Consider the following 13,810-nt stretch of genomic DNA (forward strand, 5'->3'; position numbering starts at 1 on the left):
CTGTAAAGTCTGGTTATTTTTCAGGGGTATAATCCTTAATTATGTTCATGTGCAAGGAAAAATCTACTCCTTCTAGTCATTTTGCACGCATAGATTGTCAACACTGTCAGCTTCTGAATCCCTGATTAGGACGCCCTGTCGTCCCCGGACTGCTTTCATTAAGATGGTCAAAGTAGGCAGAAAGGCGCAACTGAGTAACTGGAGGTCTGAAAATTTCATGCTACTTGATTATTCTTATGGCTGGAAAATAGAGCAAATCTCAAGAGGCTGAGCTGGCTGGCTGGCTCTAAAGCAACCTTGTCTTTTATGCAGATACATAACACAACCAACTTCAAATACATTATGCAGAATATCACTTCAAAAAAAGTATTCCTAAGCCCAGAGTTGGGTGGTTTTTATATATTATTCATGACACCCAAGGTTATGAGGAAACGACTATTTTTACCTCGATTTTAGACATGAAAAAAATAAAAGCTTAAAGATTAATTTGTCCAGTGTCATAGAGCTAAAAAGTGGTAGACGGATCATAGGCAATCAGACCTATATGACATGAAGTGCAGATTCTTATCTGCAGCGCTTTTTAAATACAAGCCTATAGCCTTTACTCACAACTTCAATATCAGAAAAATTTTGAAAATACCTGAAGGTTTTTTTTCTTTTTGGTGGGGGAAGCTCATTTGTTGGCAAAACTCTGATCTGACCTAAGGCTTATTTATTATCTTTGCATCCTACGCTTCATTTGGTTACTTTCCACTGTTCTTCAGTAGTCACCTGTTCCAAGAAGTCTTCTTGGATTTTTCCATTCCTGGTTATAGACCTTACGTCTGGGTTCCCAGAGAACCTTGTGCTTGCCTTTACCAAAGTCATGTTTTAGGTTTACTTACTGTTTACCTTCCTCAGCTAAGAATTTCTTGAGGACTGGGGACTTAATTGTGTGTATGTTCCAAGATCACCAAAATTGCCTGGCTCTTTATACATACTCAACAAATGCTTGGCGATGAATAACAAATTTAGCACAAGATTTAAAAAACAAATAATCCAGGCTATATTAGTCTATTTGTAGTCAGTAAGGACATCTTTGTCCCCAAAGATTATTAAAATTTTTTTTAAATGCTGTTTTTAACCCAAGATTACTCTTCCCATACAATAGGTCTTACTATATCAGCTTATGATAAAAGTATGCATTCTTTGTTTTGGTAGTTATATTTTTTCATGTTTCCAAATACATAAGGAGTTAAATTTCAGGATCCTTCTGATTAGGGGCTATATTTTCTACATGAGTTCTGTTCATGGATTGACAGATTTTTAATTTCCTTTTTAACTAAGTGAATTCTAATGAGAATGCAAAAGCATGAACTAGATGATTCTTCTAAAGACATTTCAAATCTGAAGAGTCTATGAATTTTACTATATTGAAAATCAGAAGCTCCCTTCTAGGTTATGCCTGACATAAAAATATGAACTATAAAATAAATTTCAAAATGTTAAGTTTCACAAACACAAAAACACTTAATTTTAAAACTGCTCTATTTTCATTTGTGGGTGCTAAGAACCCAGCTTCCATCTTTATATCCACATCTAATTCTATTCGATTATTTCCAGGATTTTAGAACTGATAAATAACCTGACAATACTAAGATGTGCTCATATGCCTGCACCCTGCAGAAAAGCCAACTTTTAGTACTAACATTGAATTACTCCAATTTATTGAAGACATGACAATATTTTGGAACGACTGTTGAAGTGAATCACTTTGATGTTAATCATTACTACTGAAATGAGAATAATTAATTAAATTGACTGCATTTTTTTATTCTTACCCTGGGAAACGTTGTAAATCTATCCAGTTCTTCAACAAAACAGAACATCTGCAGACTAATTGCTGACATAACAATCAGGAGGCTGGCAGTAAATACAACCAAACTCCCAAGCTTTTTTCCAGGACCAAATATCTTGTAGACAAAGTCTTCTAATGCAGGTGAAATCTTAATAAGTCGAACTACCCGAAGAACCTATCGTGGGAGAGAAAAACATACATACTTGGTCATTTACTTACACGATATCTTAAATGAGTTCATGCATAAACCCACTTTCATAGTACTTTATAAAACTGTACTTTTCTATCTGAGCTGTTAGAGATGAAAAGTAACAGTAACAAAGATATCAGTCTAGCTCAGTGCCTGCCTGATAGCCAGAACTCAATAAATCCTAAATGAATTAAGGAAAATGGTGGCAACTAAGCATTTTAACATAAATGTGATAATTCAAAGTGGTATTAACTAATACATATTGTTGAAATAAATGGACATTTTTCTAATGTTCAAAAGTAGAGGAAAACAATTAATTAATTAATGTAGAAGAAAACAGTTTAAAATCAGCTATATTCATTGTCTTATAAAATAAACTTTTCTAGGTATTATTGTACATTCATAAATTTTCTTAAGAACCTTCTATCAAAGAGTCTTTACTTATGGCTGAGACTGACACCCTAATATGCTATCCTTCATTTAAATAATAAAGCTTTCAGAACTTTAGCCTAACAGATGGCAACCTAAGGCAAGAGGCTACATTTTCCAGCCCCAGTTGTACTAGGTGTGGCCAGAGGACCAGGTTCAGATGCATCGAAGGTGAAAGGGGGTGACTTTTGCAGCTTTTGGCATATACACTTGTGAATATTCTTTTAAATAAACTTGCAATAATATTCTTTTTATGCCTTCCTCTGGCAGGGAAATGGAAACAACTGGAGTAGCCCCTTTGACCAGAAATCAACTCCTTGTCTAGAAGTTCATATGTTCAATCCAACTCAATGGGATTGCTTCCTGGATGACCATGCGGAGCAGAGGCACCTACTTTCCTTGGACATCAACTCCTTGAGATAAACAAACTGCTATTTTATGGAAGACTTTAGATCTTTGTTATTTCTGCATAGCCTGTTATCTAAACACACATGCACATGTTTAGATGTTTTGCATGTATATAAATGCAAAAACCTCATTCGTAACTAGTTGATCAATAAATTCATTTGCTTATTCATTGAACAAATACTGATGACTATGTGCCAAACATTGTGTTGGACAAATAAGGTTCAATGGCTACTATTACAAAGGGAGTATAAGAGATGCAGCTCTTAAGGGCATATTTATAAGATTAAAAATACAAATTAGTATATCATTAAAAGTTGAAGTATGAAGCACGGAGAAACAACATTTTTCATCAAGTCTTAAGATGTCGTCAATTTTTGTATGTGCCTCTGAAAAATAAAAGATGCTGCAAATTAAAGTACAGAACACCACTGATTATAAGGCAGATCCCAAATTTAGAGATATTAAAATAGAAAAATTATGGCATAAATGAAATATAGTAAGTTGGCCAAAATGGTTCAATATCAAAAAGACCTTAAGATGTCTGTGAAAGCCTTTTAAGAGAAGAATCTGTTTTGAGTATACTAAAGAAGAGGAAATGCTTTAAAAACCTTGATTTTAGTTTTATACATATAAAGTAACACATTTGGATTTTTCCAGCATTCCTGGCTTCTTCCTCTTCCTGATTTTCCTTTGGAAAATCATTTCTGTGCCACTCTTAGTACATGAGGTCCAGAAGGGACTCCCTGAGGCCCATGGTCCAGGCCTGGACAAAGTATTCACATATTCACAATGACCTGACTCATCCTCAGAACTTCTGTTGGACCTGTGAGAGGTATTCCGTTTTTTATGCCCAATTGGCATTACTGCAAGAACCAGTAAACTTCGAGCTTCTGGGAACCATCTTTGCCACCACATGGAGAAAGCCAGCTTAAGAATGATATGGATGCAGAGAAAAGCGAGTGAAGAAATAGACTGAATCCCTGTGATACCGTTTTAGCCTCTGAATGTTGCCATACTGGAAGCCACATTTACTCCCCTAGACTTTAAATTAATAGGACATATTGATGGTGAATCTTATCATTTCCATTATCTGCAGAACACAAATGGTGTGGTCTGTAAGTACCAGTCAGGTAAATGGGCAATTGTTTCAAGACATTGAGAAAATGTCTGTTTCCTTCATGTTAATTTAAAACCCTTAACAGAATACTTAAAAAAGAAAATTAATGTGAGAAATCATGTTGCTTAAATTCAGCATTATACCACTTACATAGTTAAGGACCAGTTTTTCCTGTTATAATTCTGAAGATACCTTCCCAAATCAAAACGTCTTTCCAAGTAACAGCTTTATCATGAGAACTATTAAAATGTTAACATTCATATTAATATCCAGAATAATAATATGGAAAGATTTCACATTGTTATCACATTTGTTTATTCTCAGACATTAATGATTCAGTATCTAATTGTTGGCAGCTGAGTCCAGGCAAGTTCACAGGAACAATTTAATTGGTTTATAGCTCAAATTTCAGTGCTGTGTGTTTTCTCTTCTCCACTTGCACTAAAATCATATTTAAAAGATTGCCTAAGTAGTTTTGATTCCTATCCCAAATTCTGATAAAACTGCCTATGCACATCTGTGCAATTTTGATAAGTTAATATTTCATTAGCTGGAAGAAACAGAACTTAACACAATTCCCACATTGATGATGTGATGAGTGTTTTCAAAGGCGTTAGCCTGTATCCCTGGAAAGGCAAAACCCTCATCAGTGACTCTAATTATGCTTTTTCATTTATTTGGGGATAAGTACGCTTTCCCCTCTGTTTACTCAATAAAGCATTTGATTTTGTGTTCCTAAAGATACAAAATAAATTGTACTCTCAAAGATGAGCACCCTAGAACATATTGTGATTATTTCCAGAGCACATTTTCCTGAGTCACATTTCTAAGTCTGTCTCTTAAAGATCACTCTGTTGATTCAAACTGAGATACCTTAGAAACTGCATGGTTTAGAATATGAATATGAAATTAACCTTACAGGGAATGAGTTTCCACCATGGCCTCATCATGTGGTCTTGGATAGTCATTAAATCTTGTGGGATCTTGGTTTACATGTATGTCCTCTATCTCATAGAATCATAGTGAAAAGTGAAAAAGTGCCCTCAGCACCTTGCTGGCATATAGTAATTGCACAATAAACACCAGCCGATGCCACCATGATTGCCCTGGTATGTCAGAGCAATACATTTTGTAAGACTTTATTACTTCCCATAGGACAGTGGTGCCCTATGTTCATTCCTGCCCAGCCATGCTGGCCTTTGGGCCATTCCTTGAACACTTCAAGCATGCTTTCACCTCAGGACAGATGCTACGTGGTTCTGTCTATCTGGAATGTTGCCCCAGACCTTCTCATGGTTTGTTCTTTCACTTCATTCACTCTCTGCTCAAATATCTGTCACATCTTCTGAGTGGGCTTTGGTGAGCAACTCGATCTAAAATAGCACCCCACCCTACAACCTCTGTCCTCTTCATCCTGCTTGTTTCTCCTTCGAGGGTTATTTGTTTCCATTTGTGTGAATTGTATTTTCATGTCCACCCCTCCGAGTGTCATAAATACTGAGTCTCAGGTTGTAATCTGAAGCTAATATTGCTCTGAAAATGACAGCTTTGGTCTCACTAATAAAACAATCAGTGAAGTTAGAATGCATTTTTCTTTTCATCTAAGGAGTTGGAATCTTGTTTCTTTCAATTACTTCTTTAAAGTCCTATTGCCACTTTGTTTTCTAAATATTTAAAAATATCTATTAAGAATACAATGTCCATTCTGATATTTCCATGATAGATAATATAAATGAGCAACTTTGAGTCCAAAAAATGACTGTATATGAGGTTTCTTAGAGTTAGGATATCATATATACATATTTTATCATTTTGACCAAATATTTAAAAGAATAATGAGGATATTGCTATTTCTTAACAACCACAGAGAAAATAACTAATAATTACTTTGTTGATTGAATAAGTATAAAGTAATCTATTCAATATACCACATTTGAAAAATAGATATCCAGTTATTATAAACAAAATGATAGGTATTATAATTTAATCATCACAATGATGACTTATTATAATCTGTAAAAGTAAGTTTTATTTCTTATTATTTAAAATGTAAGTCATTGTTGAGCAGACATATTTAGGCGTATTGAGAAGGGAGACATATACTCAGAATTAAATTCACATTTCCTACTATTTAAAGTGTGTGTCACCATGTTCAGAGTGTGATATATTTGCATAGATATATAATATGTGTGTATATATAAAATATGTATATCTATATACTGTAGTAATTTATGAACTATATGCAAACCATCTCCATTTATTATGTGAGTTTTCAGCAGTTTTAAAAAACACTGTTACAATTTATGAACGACTATATTTGTTATTTAAGATGTCATCAGGCCTATGTTAAGTTTGTGTGAATATTATATATTATTATATAAACTTGTTATAATGTGACTGGTATTTCCTTGGAAAGAAAAAATTCTGAAGACAAATATGCATCATTTGTATTACCTGAAAGTATGTGAACTGAGAATGATAAAGATCTGGATACACATGAAGAGTAGTTCCAATTACAAGTAGCAGCTCGAATTTGTGGAGAGATGAGCTAATATATCCAGTAAATCCCAAACACCATATCTTCAGAAGTGCTTCCAAATCAAAAAGTACTGTAAAAGCCACCTAAAGGAACAGAGAGACAATGAAACTGGAGTCTAAAACTAAAATTCATCTCAAAATATTTCATGTATTTGTTAGTGCATGAATTTCAGCTGCTATCATATAAAATGAAAATCCCACAAGGATCTAGAATGACATTTTATTTAAAAAAGTGGTTTTGGAACACACCAATTAGAACGCAGCAGACCAAATACATCTTCAGCAATCAGAAAAACAGTTTAAAATGCTAAATATTTGTTTGTGAGTGGTATTATTTTTTTGTTATCCACTATTTCATATGATTTAAAAGTCATCACCATTTATAGAATTACTGATTACATGGAAAGGCTGCATTTTTAAATAATTTGTACATTCTAATGATAAAATTTCTATAATGCACATAGTATATTCTAAAAAGACTTATGTATCACTAAGCACAATTAAGTAAAATGATAAAGTTTAGGTATTGTTTATGTTTTGGGCCACATAAACAAGCAGGATTCTACATTATGCAATTTATGTGTGTATATATATATGTGCACATAAATTAATATACTGACATGATATGTCTCTATTATTTAATAAAATTAATCATCAATATTCCCATATTAGTTCAACCTTTATAACATTAATTCTATGCATTTGCTATTACAAATACCAATATTATAACATACATATATACACATCGCACATTGTTTTTCCTTTACTTGTCCTGTGGGTAAGAATATTCATTTTATCAAGAAGTTTGCAACTGGAACATACAATGTAAGATTAACTTCTCCTTTAAGAGCTTAAGAGCAAGTGTTGGAACAGTCATCACATATCCCTCTGAGAACATAGCAGGTGATTTACTGGAGGAGAGGAATGCAAGAGAGCTTGCTCTCCTTCTTCTAGATTAACTTGGAATATCAGAAGGGATTTTCTTCCATTCATATTGGAAAATGTACAGAAAATGGAGTTTTAGTAAGAGCAGTTTAGGGATGGAATGTTAAAAGCACTGCAGAGGGTTAATGTAAATATGAGGAGGAAATCAATATGATTTCTCCATCTCACACTTCTGTAGACCCAAGCTGCTGGATTTAAATTGGCATGTCTCTTTTTAAAGATGTACAAGAGTAATACATTCTGACTGTGGAAAAATCTTGAAAACACAAAATATTAATAAAAATCCCTTGCCTACTTTTCTCAGGTGATTCATGTTCACCATGCTGTGTTCTCTCCTTAATCATCTCCAGCCTCATCCAGACATATATAACCACATAAATGGGCTTGCGTTTTCCATGTCACTCTGCAACTTGCTTTGCTCACTGACAATGCTGGATGTGCCTCCAGGTTAACAGATACAGGTCCTATGTCCTCGTTTCATCAGCTGCACAATTTCCCATCATAATCAAGGCTTATTTAATTCAACATTTCCCAACCATTCATTGAAGGGTGGTACCTCCTTGATAAAGAGTTCTCAGGAAAATGGTTAAGTATTCTGCTTATTTCTAAAACATGACTGCACGCACCATCTGTACGCAATATCAGTATTCATTGGGTTTTCAGACTTATAAATCGATTCTCAAACCTGTCATCAGTGGGGCAAAGGACAGGTTTGTGCGCTTCAAATTTTGGATAATATTGAGATTACTTTCAAGATGTTATAGTAAGTTGTTTGCCTTCCAGCAAGGTAGGAAAATGTTTCTTTTCCTAAATCTGTACTAATACCGGATGTAATCAAACTTGTGCCTATCTGTTCACATGGGTATTGGTCATTTAGACTTCATATTCTGCAAAATACTTTTTCTGTTCATAACTTCGCCAGTTTTCTGTGGTGGTGTTTTGTTTTTCTTATCAGTTTTTGGAGTTGCTGATATTAAAGACATTAATCTTTGTCTGTTATATGAACTGCAAATAATTTTTCCCTAGTCAGTAGTTTGATTTTTAACTTTGATGGCACTAGCCTTATAAGCACTTTAAATTTTTTATGGTCACATATGCCTATCCTTCTGTTTTATGATTTTTCCTTACTTTTTACACATAAAATAGGACTTAAGAAGAATTAATATTGAGTTTTCATATCCAGGAACACACTATGTTTTTCTATTTGTTTGGACTATATTCTTTAATAAAAAATTCCCATGTAAAGATGTTACCATTTGATTGTGAACTTTATTTCTATGAGTTTAATACTCCAGGCAGTAATGTAAATGCATTTTCTTAGCTTTTTAACTTTTTTCATTTTTATCATTTCCACCTAGTTAACCCCAGTGGAGAGAAAAACTATTGATTTATCTCTACTGATTTTCTATACCCACTTTATTAGAGTCTTCTATTAATTCTAATGTTTTTAATTAAGTCCCCTGGGTTTTATAAAAACATATACATTTCATATGCAAATGAAGATATGATTATTTTTCAAGATTTATTTTGGAGGTAATTATATTAATTCATTAGCTATAATGAAACAACTGATAGTAATACACTAAATAATAAAGTGGCAATAAGAGGAATCCATAATTTGCTCCTTATTTTCAATGAAAGTTTTCAGCATTTTTATGTGCTAGTCACAGGGGGTTTTGGTAATTAATTTCTACCATATTTAAGGACTTTCCTTCTTTTTCCTATTCTCTCTACAGGATTTTAGCTTTTAATTAATTGAGACAATGAAATATATCACAAGAGCTATTGATGGTGACCATTTGTAGGTTCCTGGAATAAATCCTAGATGGTAATGCTAATCTGCAGGAATTTATTGGATAACATTTTATTTATAATTTTTGTAGCTACTGTCAACATGAAATTGGTTTATAATTTTACTTGTGCTATCACTGTGAAGTTTTGGTTAAATGTATGCCAATTTTATCAAATTTGTTGTGGAGTTTTCTATCTTTTGTGTGATCTTCAATAAATAAAATAAGAATTATTTTATTAAAGAATTAGCTCATCTTTGAAAGTAGGCAAAATCCACGGGAAGTCCAATCCCATAGGAGGGCAGGCTTGTGCTGACACACTTCCAGGAAAGTTTACTCCTTTTCTACCCATCTGGGGTCAAGGTCAAGGCTGAAGGGCCCCTCACCATTTTCTGCACTGAGGTTACGTGGGAATCTCTGTTCTGACACTTCACTGTCTCAGCCTCTTCTTCTGCCTGGTTATCACTCTTAAATTTTTGCAAGCTTTAGGTGACAGGATCGAAAATGCCCTCGGGGCAGCCATTCGCTTTCAGGTGACATTCTGTACTCAAGTCACACTTAATTTTTGGCCTTGAGAATATTCCTTAACTTTTTGCACATGCTGCTAAGCATTTAAAATGCTTTAATATTTTAGGTGTCACTTTTAGTTGTTTCACAGAGAGATGATTTTTCAGCCACCTTTTGGTATCACTTACATGAGTTTCCAATAAGCAATACACTATTTGATTTTGTGTTTAAACAATCAGACTTCCTAAGTCTTTTGACAGGAAAACTCAACCTGCATATAGTTAATGCACCAAAGTTACATGTGGTCTTATGTTTTCTGTTTATTGTATGTCATTGCTCTTTCATCCTTTAACTTTTTTCGTCCTTTCTAGCTTGATCAAATTGTTAATTTCTTGGACATTCTACTCTGCTTTTCTAATCTCCAAGTTTAATTCCCAGCTGTCTTAAGTCATCTTGTCCTTTTTTACTATTGCATCAAAATCAAATGATTGTAAACTCCTCTCCCACACAAATTAGCTTGCTTACCCATCCCTCCCACCCCTGCCAACCCACAAACTTCAGAGGACGCTGCCTCTATCACCCTGATTTCCATGGATATCACCCCTTCCTAAATCCTGCTTTTGCTGAGATTATGGGCATACTTAATTCTAGTTTCTTAAGCTGTAATTTTTTTCAAGAATTCTTATTTGACACTTTCATTATCATCTTCCATTTAGACCCAATACTCACCACTCTTCTTCCCATCTTCTCTATGGATTGTGATGTACTTGTCTTGGGGTTTAGCATCCTTCCGAGTAGCTTGCTGACATCAATATCATGGGTTGTATACTCTCTGAAACCTTTCCTATCTAAAATGCATTTTTACACTGATATGAATACTCCGGCTGCATACGGATCCGTGAGGTGTCATTCTTTTCCCTCACTGGTCTATACCAGTATCTGTTGGTCTCCGTAGATGAGTCATCCAGTGCGCAGTATATTTATCTTGCCTTTGCAGGTATTTAAGCCAGTTCAGAGGCATTTTTTTAAATGCTTGCGACCAAGGAAGGTCTCCAGCATGTCTAAGAAACTTATTTTTTTTAATTTAATTTACCAGAGATACCAAGAGTTCTTTTAATCTACAGTTTAGAAAAATTTTCCTCTTTTATTTATTATTACTTTCCTTCTATTTGTTCCCTTTTTCCTTCAGAGGCTCCAATTAGTCACATCTGAGTGGCTAATCTCGTTTGCTTTTTCTTTGTGATTTCTACCATTTCTTTGAGTTATTTTTTTTCGCTTGATCTCCCATGTTAGTAATTAGCTCTCAGCAACGACCATGCCCTTTTCAGTTCAGTTTTTGAGTTTTAACCACAGTTTTAGAAAGTTTATTTTGTAACTTGAGGCATTAAAAAACACCACCAACGGCAATCTCTTCCATCGGTTCTGCTGGGCCGGGGGAGTCCCGCACTGTGTGTGCATCTCGGGTTTCTGAGTGTCATCCTCAGTCTCCGAGTCCCTTTGTACGGGAATCGTTTTCCTTTGCTTGCTCATGACTGCACGTTTTGCTCATTTGTTTTTTATGCTGCCTGGGCAGGGCTCAGTGAGCGGTACTGGGGGCACCACGGTGTTGGCGGCGACACCTGTAAGCCCCGCCCCCTTTGGGGCCTCAGAGAAAACCGCTGCATGTCAGAAGTCCTCCCAGGCTGGAATCCGTCCCCCATCCCCAAAGCCCTCCGCCTGGGACTAGTTCAGCTTCCAGGGAGGCTCCTTGCTGCTCACTGGGATCAGGGGCCTCTGTCGGATCTTCCTGGACCACAAGCAGCCAGTGGGCAGGTGAGCGTCAGCCTACCTGGGGACCCAAATCTGTACCCCAAGCCCTAAAAAGAGGCAATTCCTCTCTGGCCCTGGCTTCTCAGTCCAGGCCTTGCAACAACACGAGGAAGCCCTTCGGACATTCCGGGGATCTCTGGAGAAGCTGAAGCTCAGTGTGTCCCTCCTAAGGCCCAGCTACCGCCTGGCCTGGCTGCCGGGTCAGCAGAGGCAGCGGGGACGGGCGCCCCGCCCCCACCTCTCCCTTCACCCGAATATTCAGACTTTCATTTCAAAGGAAGGAATGTAATCTATGGTGAAGCGGCTTTTTTTTTAAGTAGGGAACTACTAACAAATGTCTGAAATATAGCCAAAGGGAATATCTAATTATATATAAATACAATGACTCATTTACTAACTTTGCATTTGCTATCAAAAAAACAGATGGAATGATCTGTTGAGAAAGGATGATAATTCATAATAAAATACGCAGCTGGATCCATTTGCATTATTATTTGCTCAGTGGGAAAACTATATGCTTTTCAAAAACTCTCAGAAGGCACTAAAAAAAAAGGATTGAGCAAACTATTATGTGATTACATATAAGTACCCATATTCCCACTCATTTTCCTACTAGAATTCCTGATTCCAGTACTTCTGGAATCAAAAATTTCAGTTTTACCATTTTACTCATGATTAAAAGCTTATAATCAACTTCTCTGAGAAACAGAATTAATCTCAAGATGACAATATTTTATGGGAAAATATACATAAAAATATGTCTAGCTTACTTGTAGTTATTCTGGTGTAGGAAGAACTATGTCAGGAATTAAAGGGGGGATTTAGGGAAATTGAATGAGCTTCTCTGGCTGGCAGGTCTTTCAGAATAGGGTAGGAGGTTCTGTGTGGGATTTCGACTCAGAGGACCATTAACAGTTCAGAGGAATCAGAGTGGAAGCAGTCAGGGGGCAGCTTGGGTGACCTCTTCTCAAGGGGCAACTCCAGCCCACGCAGGTGAACTCAACCTTGACAGAACTGCACAGGGAGGGACTTGCCAGGATTGTGCTGTTGGCCATAAAAAAGGGAGAAGGCTGATGGGCTGTCTGCAGAACGTAATCACCTGGAAGGACCCCCCCCCCGCCCCCGCCCCGTGCCCCATAAGAATCATCCAAGCGTGCGTCCAATTTCCAGGCTTTCTACAAATCCCGAGCACTCAGCGGTGCGACCCAGGGAAGGGTGGGCTTCCACTGTCCCCCCAGCCCAGAGGCCGCCGCTGGCTCGGCCCCTAATGCTGCCGCACCCACACAGAGAAGGCGGCGCTGCGACCTCTCCTCCATCCCAGACCCCTGCAGCCCATCCTACCACGTGTGAGTGCTTACAAGGTGAACTCACCTTTGTAAGAGTGAAGGCAAGAGTTGTAAGAGCATAATAAACTTTCCATGAATGTTCTTGTCACCTTACTTGAAAAAACTTGGAAACAGTAACACGAAAAAAATAAAATATTTCTTTCTTCTTACAATTTTCCTAAATCAGTGTTTTCCAACTTAAAAAAAAAAATTACTCTCCCACCCCATCAGGAGTCTTTTTATGTATTTTGTCCCTAATCACCACCTCATATGGTATTTTAATACTCAAGATAAAAACAGATTTTTATGTTTATATACTCCACATATCTATCTCTGCTTTATAAATAGGAAGAGTAAGATTTTCTGCTCCCCCAAGAACTGATTTTTAGCCCCCTTACTGGTGATCCCCCTGCCAGCTGAGAATGCTTGTTCTGTGGATATATCTGGTTTGATGTCATCATAGCAGAGTTTAAATAATATTTTCAGGACAGGTTATATGAGTTCTTCAAATACCACGTTCTATAACTTCTTGTCCAAATTTTCATTTTATAATAATACTTATGCTGTTTAATATATCCTATAACAAACCCTTCTGCTCTCCCGGCAATTATCAATAATGGAATGTCATTTAAAAAATTACAGGAGTTATTGCTCCAAGAAACAGTATTATATTTGTTTTCAGGATAGCACACATTGTGTGAAAGATATTATTTTAAGAAATGAAAAGAAGGAATTTTAGTTTAAAATCCTTATGTTCCAAAAGAACTTATAACTGGATTTGTGAGGCCTAGTAGGTAAAACAACGAGACGCTTGCCAACTTTGTAATGCTAAGGAGAACATAACCAAATGGAAAATGATATGCTTAATATAAACAGAACAATGCAAGTTGTTCTGCCCTTTTAATTCAATGAATA

The 13,810-nt window shown here is 36.1% G+C and overlaps 1 protein-coding gene across 6 annotated transcripts in view; it reads right to left on the minus strand.

Moving 5' to 3' along the window:
- NALCN (sodium leak channel, non-selective) overlaps positions 1 to 13,810 on the minus strand; it is a 290,775-nt gene that overhangs the window by 139,095 nt on the left and 137,870 nt on the right. For all 6 annotated transcript variants that reach the window (XM_036893731.2, XM_036893732.2, XM_036893733.2 and 3 more), the window contains 2 exons: positions 6,436 to 6,603; positions 1,821 to 2,012 (listed from right to left, as the gene is read on the minus strand). In XM_036893731.2, the coding sequence (XP_036749626.1) occupies positions 1,821 to 2,012; positions 6,436 to 6,603 (360 nt within the window). The remainder of the gene's footprint in view (positions 1 to 1,820; positions 2,013 to 6,435; positions 6,604 to 13,810) is intronic.

Source organism: Manis pentadactyla, chromosome 17, assembly GCF_030020395.1.
Source record: "Manis pentadactyla isolate mManPen7 chromosome 17, mManPen7.hap1, whole genome shotgun sequence".
In the NCBI taxonomy this organism is placed as follows: Eukaryota; Metazoa; Chordata; class Mammalia; order Pholidota; family Manidae; genus Manis; species Manis pentadactyla.